The 16,581-nt window shown below is 47.8% G+C and overlaps 1 protein-coding gene across 8 annotated transcripts in view; it reads right to left on the reverse strand.

Moving 5' to 3' along the window:
- LOC119255525 (liprin-beta-2) overlaps positions 1 to 16,581 on the reverse strand; it is a 136,189-nt gene that overhangs the window by 64,725 nt on the left and 54,883 nt on the right. Inside the window, exon 1 of one of the 8 annotated variants that reach the window (XM_037522758.2) lies at positions 11,519 to 11,763. The exons of the other annotated variants lie outside the window; for them this stretch is intronic. Coding sequence (XP_037378655.1) covers positions 11,519 to 11,566 — 48 coding nt within the window. The 5' untranslated portion in view covers positions 11,567 to 11,763. Of the gene's footprint in view, positions 1 to 11,518; positions 11,764 to 16,581 lie in introns of those variants that run through there. 8 annotated transcript variants of the gene reach the window in all.

The raw sequence follows: 16,581 nt of genomic DNA on the forward strand, positions 1-16,581 counted from the left end.
CAGTGGAGTTGCAATCGAAGGCTTAGATCAATACTGAGATCATACAGCTGGATCCCAGAGTGATCCAGGTTTGGGGGGGCTCTCAAGTCTGTATTCCCTACTAGGTAAAGCAGTAACAGCTCAGCTTCCCAGCTCTCCAGGCATGAGGTCAGACTGAAGAAAGCCAAATCAAACTTGAAAGGTGATACTTACTAAATTCTATTCCTCCCCACTCTGGAGTGGCAAGCAAACACCCTATTAAGGGTCTCATCCCACTGATGAATATAAATAAGAAATGATTTTTACTCAACAAATCATGTTAGCTTCTAGGTCAGATCTGTTGAAAGGAATACTGATGAACTTACATATACAGATGTTTGGTCAAATTTCCTCCTCTGTTTCAAAGGTTATTTCTACAAATATGACAGGAAAAAACATCTTCTCATGATCCCAATCCTAAAATTCAGGTCAGTTACCTAAAGATATGGAGAGGGACCAAGAGGTCTGTGTATTCTGTTTTCTTGCATCTCAATTGAAGAATGCCCCAGTGAAACTACTCCCTCTCTTGTATCACAGCACTGAGTCAGCCCAAGGACTTCTTTTTATATGTATAGTGTTAATAACTCAGAAAACTTAGCCAAGATTATTGAAGCCAAAACACATTTGTCTCTATTAAAGCTTTGCTTTCAAAATCCTAGGCAAAGTCTTGAATACAAAGAATCCATCCGCTAAAATCATGTCGGAGGCAAACGTAACACAGCCCAGAACTGTCAGATCACCATCTTCCTAAAACTTGAGAAAGATGTTGCTGAGAGTCCTCTTATAATTTATGGGTTTATTTCTGGAAGACACAAAAAGCTGTCACTGCTGGAGCCGGGCAGGCCTAATACACAACAATTAACAGCCTAAGGTGGGTTTGTCTTCTAAGTCATCACTACATTGAAAGGAAGAAGTTTCTGGATGACGCAGCAGCCATGAGGGCATTCTGTGATCAGTGGGGTCGTGAGTTGACCATGATTACCTAATCAGCCTCAGCAATTAGCAGAACAGTGAGGGGATGGAGAACTGTGTGTGCCCAGGAAGGATATAAAATATTCTAGCATGGACAGACTTTCTACATAAAGCACCTTTGGGGATATCCAAGTGCACTAACCTAATCTAAACTGAATCTTGTCCCTACTTGTCCCAAAGATCAGTGAATAAATCTTTCTGGCAATTCCTCAGGAACAAAGAGCCAGATGCCAGCAGACTCAAGAAATAAAGTAGGTTTATGTATTGTGGGAGACAGTGAATTTTAATTAGGGATGAGATTATCAGGGGATATTAAAGGCCCAAAAAATGAAACCTTGTCATTAGTTGTAGGAAACCCCAGATCAGTCAATTTTCCCCCTGCCCTCTTGCTAAGGAAAAGGAGTAGAGAAGACCAATGGAGACAGAACTTTTCCGATCCCCACCTTAATGGATTCTTGTCTTTCTGTCCAGATTAGACTATGATCATCACCTTTACCATGATGTGACATGGTGAGGGCTGCCATCTTCTTATATCTAAGGCAAATCCTTGCCTCCTAGCCACCTGATCCAAGTCCAAATAGCTGCAATCCTTCCTCTGAATTCTTAAACGTGGGAACAAAGCATGCAATGATGGTGCTAGAAGGTTCTGAGGTTATCAATGGCCCTGTCCTCTTCTATGTGGAGAAGCTGGTGTACAGATGCCAGCTATGAAGACAACATGCACGAATCGCAAATAAAGGTGAAGGAAGAGGGACTAGTAGTTCATGCTGTCTAAAGCGGTAAATGTATCCCTGCCCTTCCTATTGTTCCCCTCTTGGCCTATACTGGTTCAAACTGAGTTTCTGTTACTTGCAACCAAAGTCCTGGCTAATTCATTTATCTCTAAGGGTGGTCGTAACTGAAATTTATACCTTTGGCGAGAGACTTTCAAGAAATAGCTCCTGTTATTTGGATATAGTACTGAATTATGGAAGAATTCTGCCACAGTCACTTGATTTGCTTGAACTGGCACTTTTTAAGATAACCTTGTCATTTCTGAGCCAGAGTTAAAACCAGGATTATCATCAAGGGCATATGGAATCTACCTTGTGGCTCAGGGTGTGTCTGTGGAATGTACTGAGGAAAAAAGGCACCCATTCTCTTTTGTCTGGAATAGATGGCTTTCAATCTACCACCTGTTGGACTCCATTCTTATTTCCCATGTAGAACAAGAAGGGTGATGGGTGGCTAAGTGCTACAATTCTCGCCTGCCATGTAGAACAAGAAGGTAAGACAGGAAAATACACAACAGGCCAAGGGCATCAAGAAGCCGGGGAGGGTAAGAAGACGATAAGTTAAACAAGAAACAAATAATTGGAAACTAAAATAGGGCTGAAAAAAAAAAAAGACAAGAGGGAAATAAATAAATGAAGGGTAATAACATAAAAGCATCAACAGCCATTTGAGAAGTTGGATGGAAAGCTATTGAGGGTCGGTTAAGCCAACATACATCAAAACATGTGGGAAAAATATGTGGAATGTTCTTTACAGCAGAATGCTCTGATAGTTCCTCTGTGTAACACAAACAACTTATGAATGATTGTGGAAATATGGAAATCATTTAAATTGCTTTGTTTTTAAGCTTAAAGACCAAAGTACAGTTAGAAGCAGTTCAGCCCTGGTACTGACAGTTTTAATTAACTTACTTTGTTTGTGCAAGAGAACAAAAATGGGCAATGTTCTTGATCAGGATGCATATTGAGTATCTATAAAGATCTGTACAAACAGCCCAAGGGAACAATAACTGAAATAGTTTCAGGCTGGAAAAAAAAAATGCCTAAGTGGCAACACAGAACCCACTGTGAACTAAGAGCCCGGGAACTGTGCCTGTGGCACAAACAGATGAGGACATGTTCGCTCTTCCATTGTCCCTGAAATCATGCCCACATTTCAGTCCTATTTACATGAACGCAACGTCCCCCTGACATTTTACTACATATTCTAGGGACTATGTGCTACATACATGCTCATAACAAGTACAATAGCTAGTAATGACTCTCAATAAAAACTTGAATGGTTATTTCTGTTCCACTTTGGAAGTCAGGTCAAATTTAGGTTAAACACAAGCTTTCTAGCCAAATTACCCCTGGCAGCCTCCTCACATCCATCACCCCTGACTCTAGTAGCTGGGCAGAATCCATGATGCTTGCTCACTCTTGGCCTTGCCCCTGCATGGTAGCTTGGCCAAGGAATCGCCAAGTTAGACTCTCCACAGGGTCCTGGATGGGGAAGTGCTTGATGCCACAGCTGGGGGCCAGGCAGAATTCCCAGGGGCACAGCTCCTTCACAGCCCAGCTGGCCCATGCCAGGAACACACCCCTTCCTCTGCTACACTCTCCGGGAGGCTGGGGGAGAGTGATTCTGTAGCATTCTTTGACCTGCATGTCCCAGGAGACCTCCCGTGGGCACCACGCACTTCACTGTGCCTGGGGAAAGAGCTGGTTCTAAAACAGTCAAGGAAGGCAGAGGAGCCGTCACAGATGGGGGTGTCATCTGGAATGCAAGTATGGAGGGTGGGGAGTCCTTGAGGAGTCAGCTTCCCTGCATGACAGCTCTATCTATGATGCAGCTTCTCAGAGCCAACACCTACTTCTCAGAGTTCCTTCCTGCCTTGGGGTCCTCAAAATACATCTTCTCGCCTCCTGATACCAAGTCTGATAGAGCCTTCACTAGGTAAAGAGTCACATTTCCTTCAGTTTCAAATAAGTCATGGATTCCAGTTCCCTGAGGACCCCTGGCCATCGCACATAAACTGTCCCCACTGTCTGAGCATGTCAGATAGGTGGCAGCTCCCCTGCACCCTGAGACTGTGAATACAGCCCACCGCAGGTGACCCCTGGCTCTGGGGAAGTCGTGGGATGGTTTCCCCTTCTCCAGCCACTAAAAACAGATGGCATGTATCTTTAGCTGAATAAAACCCAAAAGAAAATGTGCAATATTTGTAGTCTGCCTTTGGTCAAAGGGGATCATTCAAACCAGAAAACCAATTCCAAGAGAGCCATGGCTGCCGGGCACAGGGTGATGTCCTCGTCACTAAGGCTGTTAATTCAAGTTCAGGAGCACCACATGCACACTGCACTTTTTAGAAACATGGAAAATATAGACTTTAAAAATAAAGGGACCAAAAATACTAAAAAATAAAAATAAGTGGCTCATAGAGGCTATGGTCAATTCCATTATATGGCTTAGGTTACCCATCACCAAGGGAACCAAGCAGAATGAGAGTGGGCAGAAGCTTATAACTAGGAAACCAATCCACGGTCTTTGGCAGAGACTTAAGGAAGTTTCTTCCGTTTCTTCCAAATGCTGTGAGTGGGGTGCAATCAGACCCCTAGCTACCAAGAGTCTAACAAGGGACAGCCTATTCTAACCTAGACCTTCTATGCCCTCTTAATTTCAATTATATATAATATATATACATATATGTATACACACACACACACACACACACATTGCTCATGGGGTTGTCACTATCAAAGGATCTAAATATCTACCTTGGGGCCTCCCTGGTGGTGCAAGGGGTTAAGATACAACTTATGAGGCAATCCACAGCCACTGCAGCATGAGTTCAATCCCCAATCAGGGAGCAGCCCACAAGGCGCAGCAGACCTCTCCTGTCTCGCCCACTGCTCCCCTGAGCAGTGTATTTCACTCAGTCTGCCTGTTCTGTTCCCCACTCTGTCACTGGTGAATCCTCTCACCCCCCACGCCTCTGGCCTGTGCCCCAGTTCTTGTATGCATAAATAAATATATCTTTAAAAAAATAAAAGAAAGTTCCACAAATTAAAATAAATAAATATCTACCTTCAGGGAAGAGGAAATCAAAGTCCATAGATAGCAAATTAAATTGTTTGATCAATCAATGTTCAGTCTCATTTATCTATTCAATGACTCAAATATTCCTTAACAGTTACGAGATGCCTCTCTCTGTGCTGAGTATATGATTCATTCCCTGCCCTCAAAAAGTCCTGTAGTCTTACAGTGAGATGTGATAAGTACCGTCACGGGGCTTTATGTAAGCCAGCAGCGGTGGAGAGGAGGGAGTCGCCTGTGCCTTTCAAGAACAAAGCTTTACAGTGGAGTCAACATTTAGATATAGTCTAGAAAGTCATGAAATAATTTCCATGGGAGAATGGAAGAACAGCATTTTTCAAAGTTTTCCCAGTGTAGACAGGGTATTCAAAAGGCACAGCAACACTTCAGACACTTGTTTCCCAGAATTAACTAAGAAAACAAATGGTACTGTAAAGACAGTCTATTGATAAACTCTCCAACTGAGGGGCTGGCGTGGGGAGCTTGAGGGGCCCGCTTCCTCATCGGGGAGCAGGATATTTGGAGTGAGTGAGATACATTTCATTCACCAAAATTTTTCCCCAAAATGAAAACCCTGACTAAGTTGAGTCTGGGCTAAATTCCCTAGGCCAGGTGCTAGGTGCACAAGGCCCCTACAGCACTGGGCTGCAGGAGAAGTGGTACTTGGAAGTGTGCTGGCGTCTTGTGGAGGGCGATATCAAAGCCAGGAGGAGGGTGAAAACAGAGGTTCTTTTAAGAGGTGCTCTTTCTTCCTCTTGCCAATTCCAATAGACACAGTGACTCATTTAAAACACACACACACATACACCCCTTCAGAGACGGAAGGGCAAAATGATATTGGGGGTGGAAGAGGCACAGTAAGACTGTTTCACCTCACCTGTAAGTGTTAAAAGTAAACACCCTGTGCCTCTTGGACTGCCTGAAGCTTCTGTCTGGGAGCCAACAATCAGATAGGCATGAGAGAAAGATCCATAGGTAGAAAATATGGGATTAGGTGAGGGTCAAAGTGAGTAGCTGGTCCTCACAAAGCATGCCATTAGCCCTACCAGGTTCCCAAGCAGGAATGAAGTCAGGGCGAAATGGATGGGAAAGTTTGCTTGGGAACTAGAGGCAGTAAGAAAAACACAGAAGGAATGTGAAAGCTGTCTTTAGGGACTAAGCCAGTGTGCAGTGGCTTGAGTGAGCAGGAGTAGAGACGGCAAGTTTTCAGCCAGCCCTTTCAAGAACCCTAATGTGAAAGGAAGAAAGGTTCTAAGTCAGTATGCACATACAGGGTCAAGGATAGTTTTGATTTGTTTTCCCCTAAGAATTGAAGAAAAGCAGTTGCTGGCAAGGGCAAGAAACAGTAGGTAGGGAAGCGCTGAGAGAAGAAACAAAGGAACAAGAGGAGTTGGGCCAGGAGGACAGGACACTGGGACAACACTGATGGCAGAAGAGATTCTTGGCCCATGAAACAGAGAAGTTGAAAACTGATGTCTGTGAACATAGTGACATTTTGTAGTGAAGGGAAGGAAGGATGAGAGATTCATCTACACGTGGGTCTTTTTTTTTTCCTGATGAAGTAGGTGATGGCATCAGTTGAAAAGGAAGTTCAAGGCTGGGGACAATGGGAAGGTACAGAGACAAAGGGGGACTGAGGAAAGCAAGGATTAGTCAAGGGATCCCCAAACACTGCTGTCAGCCCACAAACTGCCAACAGCTATTTGTGGGTGCTCTAGGCCACCCACAAGGTACTGAGACAATGACTCTGGTATGATGCTATGTTAACATGCTACGCTATGGTAGCAGGCGGACAGGGGTCACCGGTGCTCAGGGTCAGAGAGAACAGAATTCTGTCTCCTAAGTTACACTGGGTACATGATGGGGGGTGCATGTGGGTGCACTGGCTAAAATTGGGGCCTGGGTCCTCCCTGGTGGTGCAGACGGTTGAGCGCAGTGCTGTGAAGCTGTCCGCAGCCTCTGCATTGCCGGTTCGATCCCTGCCGGCCTCGGAGCAATCCACATGGCGAGCAGACCTCTCCTGTTTTGCCCGCTGCTCCCCTCAGCAGTGTATTTCAGTCAGTCTGCCTGTTCCGTTCCCCGCTCTGTCTCTGGTGAATCCTTTCACCCTCCCGCGCATCTGGCCTGTACCCCGGTTCTTGTATAAATAAAATAAATAAATAAATCTTTAAAAAATAATAAAATAAAATTGGGACCCACTACAGGAAACAGAAGACAACTAGAGGCCTACCATACCTACTGTTAACACTCCTCGTGGCCTTAAAACCTCTCCCCCAGAACTAAGTTCGGGCGTGTGATGCTGGAATAACAAGACTTCATTGGTAGTGACCAGTATCCCCACAGCTAAAACTTAGGTCTAAGTGCTTCACATATAATGAATTATTTACACTTATTTTATAGCCAGGAAAATTGAATCCTAGGAAGTTAATCTGTTGTCCAAGATCACCCAGCGCTGAGATATGAACCCAGAGATGGATCCAGTATCTGTGCTTTTCACCATAGAAGCAACTCTCATTTCTCTGACTTGGGTGCAAGGCAAGTCTGCATCTGGAGTCAGGATGCCTGCATGTCTGCTCATCCCTGCTGCTCTTCTGGCTCAAGTGACGGGGCTACTGGAGCTACCATTTGAGCAGCTGATGACACAGAATAAAGTCTCATTAGTGGCTTGAGTCCATTCCACATTTTACTGGAGAACCCAAGCCAACTCCATGGGGGACCCACAAGGATCTCATTTTCTTTGTGACTTTGGGTTGGAATTGGACTTAAACACGGAGAGGGTGGGAGCCAGGCAGCAGTGTGAAGATGCTGACAGGGCTAGGATATCTGCTCTGGGAAAATGAACTCCTGCTCCAAGAGTTTGGGGGAGGCCACAGACCCTGCTTGGAGCTATTTTTAGGGGTTCTTTCAAGACTATGTGGGTTGGATTCATTGGCATCAAAGTAGGGCAGGTGTGGGCTAATTGTCAGTCAGTCAGAAACTAAACAGCTGAGGGGGAGAGGTATCGGGTATAGTTTTGGCAGGAGAGTCCCTTTTCCCTGGGCTCTGTCTATTGGGGAAAGAGCTGCAGGCCCAACCAACCCTGGTCAGCCTTTGTTCAATAGCCACGCTGAGCTGGCCATGCCAACAGTAACTGTAGCCACTGGTTGCTCAAGGTGAGCCAGCTTTGTTTTAAGATCAGGAGTATGGAAAGGGACCTCCCCCCTGTTTCTCCTTCAGAAACCCCCTCCCTAGTAATGACCAATAGTAGTTAACTTTTAGTGAATATTACCTATGTACATGGTCCTATGCTAAGCATTTTTCCTACATGATCCTCACAAAATTTGTATGTGGTAGGTTAGTATTATCTTCCCTATTTTATAAAGAAATCCAGTTTTCAGAGGTAATAAACCTAAGGTCACAGAGCTACTGTGGCAGAGCCAAGATTCCAATCCATACTTTACTTCAAACTCCATGTTCTTAATGATAAAGTACACAGTACAGGTTTTCCCACTATCCAAAAACAGTGTTCCTATTTTATATGAATTAATAGGTTATTTTGGGGTCTGGAAATGCTCAAAAACTTTTCCATATAAACTAATGGTAATAGCATTCCCCTGCATGAAAAATAATCTTCCAAATCAACCAAATAGGAACATTATACTTTCAGATAGCTGGGGAAACCTACATCTCATCCCTCAAGGCCATAGAGCAACCTTTCTTTTTTGAGTAAATGCTTCTCCTCTACCTCTGTGTCCGGCCCCTGCCACCTGTCAACTCTGGTTAAGGCATCTCCTCCACTGCCCCAAAATTCAAAAACATGTCTTGCCTGAGACCCTCCCCTCTGGGACTGGTCACATGGCAAGAACTCCTAACCTATGCACCAGACAAACCTCACCCAAGTACCTCTTCTTCTAGATGCACCCCCTCTGCAAAAGAAACAAAGAACACAGTGCTCCCACATTCAAAATCCTGAACTAGGAGAAACCTGCTGTCCAAGCCTACTCAGCTGGAGGAAGCATGTGAGACGGGATGGGTGGGCCAGGCAGATGGGCTGAAGGAGCCAGGTACTGGGATAAGGTCAGCAAGTGACCGGTGCACCAAGAGAACCTGATGGCATCAGATGAAGAGTGGGAGTTAGGGAGAAGCAAGGCCATGGGACACACTCTCAGCAAAGAGTGGAGAATGTTTGGTTTCTCAACAGAGTAGATAGAAAAGACGAAACTTAAAAGGTAAGTTGCAGCTGGGTTGCAAAAGATCTCAAGGGCCAAGCAGATGGAAAAGTGTGGGCTTTCTCTTCAGACTAACAGCAAGTCCTAGGGACTTGTGATCAGGGTCACAGGATGAAAGAGGATGCTGTTGAAGGGATTTTTGAAAGGAGAATCTGTTTAGAGCAGAATATAGAGATACTCTGATCATACTGCCTTGTGACATATCCCAGACTTTTTTTATGTGTTTTAAAATTCTGAAAGTAGAAGAAAAATATGTTTTGCTATGAATGTTTGGGGGTGGGGCTGGGGCTGGGGGCAGTGTGAAGTTTCCTTGACTAGAGCTTTCTCCAGCAAACTTCCAACACAACCCAGGAGCCCGAGCTGAGACCCTGGGTCTCAGGACAGAAAGGGCCCTCTGTCATTGCAGCACGTGGAGGATGTAGCTCCTCCACAGACAGAACTTCTGCACAATGAACAAAATTATAAAAGTACAAAATTCTGCCCCAATGTACAAGGGTACAAAAGTCTGCCCCAGTGGCTGAACACGGCACAGACCATCCAGGGGCACTCCGTGGCTAGAAAACCTCTTGGTTTAAAAGCCTAATTTTGGAGAAAGGCAAACAAAGACTAAGTGATAGCAAGTGCATTTCTTACCTATCTCCTCCCAGTATCTCCCCAGTGAGACTTTGCAAATGCTTAGATTGACATGCAAACCTTTGCCAAAGTGTCTGGTCACCATGGTATGTGCTCTGGTGACTGCAATGCCTGCATTCCCAACGCTAAGCAGGGGCAGGGCACAAGCAGAGTTTCTGCTGGGTTCTAAACCAGTAATTACCTACATACTTGGCAAAAAGAGACAGGGAAAGAGAACTGGACCGGGAGACAGAGTACAGGGTTGAAGATCAGGCTGCACCACTATGGCTATTACACTAATAACCTTGTGGTCCTCAGCCTCTCTGGGGCTCTGTTAAATGAGAGGTTTGCACTGGCGGATCCGGACAGGCTCTTGAGTTCTCTAATTTTATTCAGTGGCCTCACTTTTCACAACACTTACCATATGTACCACATCACAGCTAGGATAATGTTCTTAAGAAAAAGAATTAGATCCCCCAATGTGTCCCATGTCACTTCCCTGCTACCAGCCCCCCACTGTCAATCCCAGCTCCCCACAACCCTTATTATGCCTTTGCTAATCTGGCATTGGCCTGCCCCTCCCCTCCGCCACTGAGCTCAGCCCCACTGCTTCTCTCTGGAGACTTGCCAAACGCCCTCCACCTCGAGGACCTTTGTGTACACTGTCCTCTTCGCCTGGAATGTTCTTCACCTGGTTTTTCACCTGACTCCTATTTCTATTTCGGATTACAATGAAGTATACTTCTTTAAAGTGGGCTCCTGACCCCACCTCCGTCCAAACCCTCATGGCCTTCTGATCTTTCTCACCGCACTCAGCTATTTCTTATTTCAAGTTCACTTACTGGGACTGTTTGTTCTCCACCTCCCACATCAGATGGGAGATCCAGAGCAAAACTGGGTCTGCCTTGCTCACCACTGTACCCCGTACCTAGAACTCAACGAGCATTTGCCGAATGAGGGCCCTAGAGGGCACACACAAAGGCCAGCCCAGTGTTTGGGCGCTAGGATGGTGGGGGGAGTCGCAACCTCGACATGTCCTGTCCCTTCTGTTCTTCCTCAGATACAATGTCAAATCTCTTATCTGTCAGCTGCTTTTTGCCCTTCTTGCCGCTGAAACACATTCTGCCAACAACTCCTCAATGTGAAAATAAATAGACACCCAACTCTGCCAGCTAAAGAGGGTCACCAAAGAGAAAAGCGCCTGGGTTCTGTGAGTCCGGATGCTACTCCAGCCCCCAGCACTTATTCCTGCCCTGCTCCCCCCACACACTCATGCTCATTCCCTCCAGAAAGGGCAACCCGCAACCCAAAGCCTTGGCCTCCGAGCACTCAGAAGAGCATGGAGAGAGCCTCCTCCGGACACGCAGCAGCTCTCCAGGCTGAGGACAGAGTAGCTCTCCACGCCGGATAACATCAGGGCCAGGGCGAGTTCCACAACTTCCCAATTCAGTGCATTTAAAAGGCAGCAGCTTCCTCTCCGTGTCCTCCGACCAAAAGAGCATGGACACCTTTTCACGGGTGGTGCTCGGAGCCCCCAACTGTGTCAGCACCCAAGTTAAAAGAACTGACAGCCCTGGCTCCGATCTTGGCTTCCACACAGAGGCTCATTCACCAGAATGTCAGAGAAACAAAGACAGCTGACACTTTTCTCCCCTGGTGTCTATAATTAGATTCTCATGGAGAACTTGGCCACAACAGGGCTTTGTCGGACCAACACCACCCCCCACCACACACACACACACACACACACACACACGCACACACACACAAACACACACGCACAGCTCAAACACCCCAAAGTGTCTCTCCCCTTACTCATCTCCACGGTGACCCAGAGAAAGGCGCCAGGCACTTACCCTCTTCAGCCACGCAAAATGCTTGTAAACATCAATGTCCCCATCCATGCTGGGCACCCATGTCAGCAGTTAGAGTCCTTGGTTAAAAAAAGCCCTTTTTCTGGCGGGAGACCAAGGGCTCTCCTCTTCCTTCTCTGTCCCCTCCCCCCTCAGGAACGTCAAGCTGTGTTCAAATTTCCCCACTTCCCTGGCCGTGTCCTCCAGCCTTTCCTAAACAGTCTCAGCCACACGAGGGCTCAGCAGCCGGCTGCTCAGTGCCCTCCCCCGCCGCCCCCACAGCCACACTGGGCACCAGCCCTGCCGTTCCAGCCCCAGGAGCAACCAGCCTCACAAAGGTGGGAAGGAGATTTGGACAGGAGTTGTAAACACACACACAGACACACACCCGCACACACGCACATTCTTTTCGGTGTTACCAGAGCCTGCCAGAGGGAAACAGTCCTGAAGAAAATTCCTCGTCTGGCTTCCCCTTTCTGGAGTGGCTGGAACTCATTACCAAGAGACCCCGATTTCCTGTCTCTGCTTCACTCTGCATTTACCCTCTGGCTCCCAGCTGCTCTCAGTTTATTTGGGGCTGGGGAGAAGACTAAAAATAAGTGGTGCTCTTAGAGGAGCTGCTGGTTCCCACACACAGCCTGACCCCCACCCTGAAGCCCACGCCTACCCCTTCTCCAGGCGGGCCACGGGCTGTGCCCTGAGGAAAGTTTCCAAAACAGAACGGATCCGGAACCAGCTCCAGTCTGGGTGCTTGGCCCTGCTGGGTGTTTTCTGTCCTTGGCGCTGGTGGCACCAACTACTGAGGCCTTGGGGACCTCTGCCACTCCAGGGAGTCTGGCCAGGGCAGCTGTCAGTCACCAACTGCAGGGCTCCCTGGGGCCACATCCTGGCCGGGAGGGGTCAGCTTCTGTCACGTCACAGGCCAGGCTCCCTAGCTGTCCCCCACTGCAGACTAATTGCTTCACAAGTCAGGGAGGAGGAAAAGGTGAGGCCGCCTCACATGTGTGTCCATGAGACTTAGGGAGAGTTCCAGGTAGGAGTCCAGGAAAGATAGTAGGTGGCAGAGATGGGAGCTGTGTCTATTGTCCAATTGGCAGGTCATATGCTGGTTTTCCAGGGCGGGCTTATCCATATTCCTCAGATGCTGTCCTCCCCTGTTCCCATCTACTTTGAGAGCTCCCCTGAAAACAGCTTTTCTAGGTCTTTAACATGCGGCCTTTGGCTATGACTGATTATGAAAGTGATCTTTGATGTGGGTGCAGCGGGAACTGGTTACATGCAAGGGCCCTGAGCTCTCCTGCCATAAATGACTTACAGAGGTACATCTTGAGACTGTGTGGGCCTTCCTGGTGCCCTCGGGGTTACTGGGGGTTTCCTAGAACTCCCAGGCTGGAGAGAAGGCTCTACTGGGTATCAGCAGGCCCCTCAGCTTGGCATCAACATTCACCCTGACGGGAGCTGGATCCAGACTCAGCAGCACAGTTCCTAGCAGGTTGGCCCAGGCCAGAGAGATTGCAGAGGCACTCTGGCCAGCAGCTGGCAGAGGGGAGGAGAAAATTCCTGTAGACACACCCAGATCAGAGGCCAGAAAGAAAAAAGCAGGCTCTGCTGCCCATGCAGGGATCTCTAGACCCTTCCAGCTTCTGACTGCAATTCCATACTTTGTCCCGGCCCCACCCAGACTGTGATAGGATGGATTAATGAAGACCTTCGCTATGGGTGCAGGGGTAGTTCACAGGTCTTCCTATTTTTTTTTTTTTCTTTCAATCTAGAAGTCTGGGAAAGTCAAATGAAGAATTTACTCAGTCAACAAACATTCATCCAGTATTCAAGGCAAATGAAACCAACTTTCTGCCCTGGGCAAATAAAGATTTACTCCATGGTATGGGATAAAGGTCTTTCTGGGGCCCTAGGGAGGAAGAGGCAGGGGAGCTGATGTGGGGCCTGGACTGGGAGAGGGACTAGTCCACTGGGGTGGTGGGGAGAGGATCAGTGTCATTCTGTAGGTTTTGATGTGAGAGGAGGAAACAGGTGACAAGTGACAATGTGGCTGCCACTCTGGCCTTGCTCACCCCCACCTGTTCAGGAGGACTTAGCTTAGGAGCAGCTCCGGCTCTCACTCCCTCCTTAGAACCTCTCTCCTCTCCACTACACCTGCCCAGTCATGCTGGACAGGCTGACGGCTGGCCCTTGTCTGTCCACTGCACCAGACTGGAGGAAGGGGGAATGTCACTACTCTCCCTTCCACACTGAGTATGTTCTTGGCACTCAGGAAGCACCTAAACACTCACTGGATGAAAGAATGAGGTTCAGATGATTAAGACTGGCAATTTAAAACTAAAATCTACCTAGAGAGACTGAGTCTTAAAGGTATATCTCCATGGGCCTCCTTCGTGGCACCAGGGGTTAAGACACAGCACTATGAAGCTAGCTGCAGCCACTGCAGCATGAGTTCAATCCCTGGCCAGGGAGCTACCCACATGGCGCAGCAGACCTCTCCTGACTCGCCCACTGCTCCCCTCAGCAGTGTGTTTCAGTGGATCTGCCTGTTCTGTTCCCCCCTCTGTCTCTGGTGAATCCTCTCACCACCTACCCCACCTCTGGCCTGCACCCTAGTACTTGTATGCATAAATAAATAAATCCTTAAAAAAAAATAAGGTTGATCTCCCAGGGTGAAGATGCCTGACTCAAAGAAGAGAAGATGGAGCCAATTTCATCCACTCGCTCAACTCACTTGTGATGAAGGGGTGGGTGGGGGGATAAAGGCAAAGAGAGGAGGGCGGTGGGGGGAGGGAATGAGAGAGGGAGGAATCCACACAAGTTGCAGCTAAATTCTTGACATATTTTTACCAAATCCTTGAGTAGCAATTCTTATCTAGGCCCTTTTATTTATTATTTTTTAAATAGCAACATACATTTATAATTCAGATTAAAAATTACACAAAATATCACCCAAAATACCTAGGAGCAGGGCAAGTAGGTGTGGCCAGGGTTGGGGGGGGGGCTGAGAGAGATGCAGGGGCAGGGAGCTACAGGATGCCCCAGTGGAGCGGTCGCCCTTAGCAGAGAGAGGGGAACTCATGGTCAGGACATCTTCCTTAGAAGGCTGGAGCACCCCCACAGATGGGCTTGGGAAGATCACTAGCCCCTGACTCTGTTTACAAATGTTTACAAAGTATTATTTGTATGTGTAAATCACCATCTCTCTGAAAATAAAATTTTCATCAGATTATCCAGATGATCCATGACTCCCCAAAGGCTAGAAACCTGGGTGCTATCTGACCTGTACAGTTGTTCTGAGAGGATTAAGTTGTTCTTGTTAAGGGAGATTTGGGGCAGGGGACTAGGGGCTTCCTGCTTCCATCCCTCTGAATTTCTGAAACTCAGGGACCTGAGGACCCGTTGCCAATGAGAGCCGCAGAGTGTACACAAACGGGGGTCACTCCAGTGATGCAGTCAGTCTTCAGGGCCTTCCCAAAAGCAACTCACAACCTGGCGACCACATTCCACTGCTTCCTATCTGGAACATGAGGCAGCTAGCTGGGGGCGAAGGCAGCCAACCAGGAGACTCAGTGTTTGGGGAGTGAAAACACAGAAGCCAGAGTGGTCAGGTTTGGACAAGGGAAATCATGTGGCTAGTCCTCTTCCTCATCCAGGAACTAGAAGGGAGGCCTAGGCAGGTCGCTGACCTGGCTGGAATTCTAGGTATGTGTGGGAATGCCTGGGAGTGGGGCTCCTGAGGCTTTGCTCTTCCTACCAGCTACTGAGAAGAATCTGGAGGGTGATGTGCTTTCCAGCTGATCTGTCACCTGCAACATGAGCCTCAGGTCAGCCTTGAGCGTTGGTCCCTAGGCCATGGTGACTCGTGAGAGGACGCCCTCCATAAGTCATGTGTCCTGCAAAAGGAGTGCTGCTCTGTGTAATGGGCCTGCTCTGAGGAGAAGAACAGAGGAATGGAAAGAACCAGCCCAAAGACACTGCTCCTTCAGGCTGGCAAACAAGTCCTGCTCATCAAACAGCGTCCTGGGCATGGCAGCCCAGGTCCCCAGGAGCCCACCTCAAAAATGGGTTAGGACAAGGGTCAGTCGTCTTTCCCTATAAAGGGCCAGCCGGGCCATGTGGTCACTGTCACACTCAATTCTGACACCTGAAATGCAAAAGCAATCGTGGCCAACCCATGAGTGTGCCCGTGTTCCAGGAACACTGCCACTGAAACTATGTGTTATAGCATGTTCACATCACAGATTATTACTGTCATTAAAGTCAGCAAAAAACAAAGCTTGTTCTCAGATCATGGGGTGTAAGAAATAGGCATTGGGCCGAACACAGGACATAGTCACTGGACCCCTACGGGTCCGGGAAGACAATGCTTCCCCATCTTTATATAATGAATTGCCTAGCTGGAAGGAGTTCTACCAAAAGACGCACCCCCACACATACCTCTGGCCTACACCCCAGCTCTTGTATGCATAAATAAATAAATCTTTTTTAAAAAATGCAGATTCTATCCTACTGGGTCGGGAATGGGGTCTGAAATCATGCTTCACAAACAAAGCTCCCAGGTGACTCATGCTACTGATCTCATATTTCAGTAGTAGAGGTTAGGAAACTGCTTTCAGAAGCTTATTTTTTTAAAGATTTATTTATTTATGCATATAAGAACTGGGGTACAGACCAGAGGTGTGGGGGGTGAGAGGACTCACCAGAGACAGAGTGGGGAACAGAACAGGCAGACTGACTGAAATACACTGCTGAGGGGAGCAGAGGGCAAATCAGGAGAGGTCTGCCATGCCACATGGGTTGCTCCCTGGCCGGGGATCAAACTCGTGCTCCAGAGGCTGCTGATAGCTTCGCCATGCTGTGCCTAACCCATTGCGCCACCAGGGAGGCCCCCACTCTCAGAAGCTTCTTGAAGCACTCGGTACTGAGGATATCTGTCTAGAAGCATGAATCCGTCAAAACCTGCCAACCGACAAGCAGGTGTCTGAAAGGGCAGGGGCCCCTGGTGGTGTGGCTCTCCCAGGCTGCTGTTTTGGGTGGAGGGTGGGTGTCTACGTGCTCAGACC

This window comes from Talpa occidentalis, unplaced genomic scaffold (assembly GCF_014898055.3).
Source record: "Talpa occidentalis isolate TD23 unplaced genomic scaffold, MPIMG_talOcc4v2.1 talOcc4.3, whole genome shotgun sequence".
NCBI lineage: Eukaryota > Metazoa > Chordata > Mammalia > Eulipotyphla > Talpidae > Talpa > Talpa occidentalis.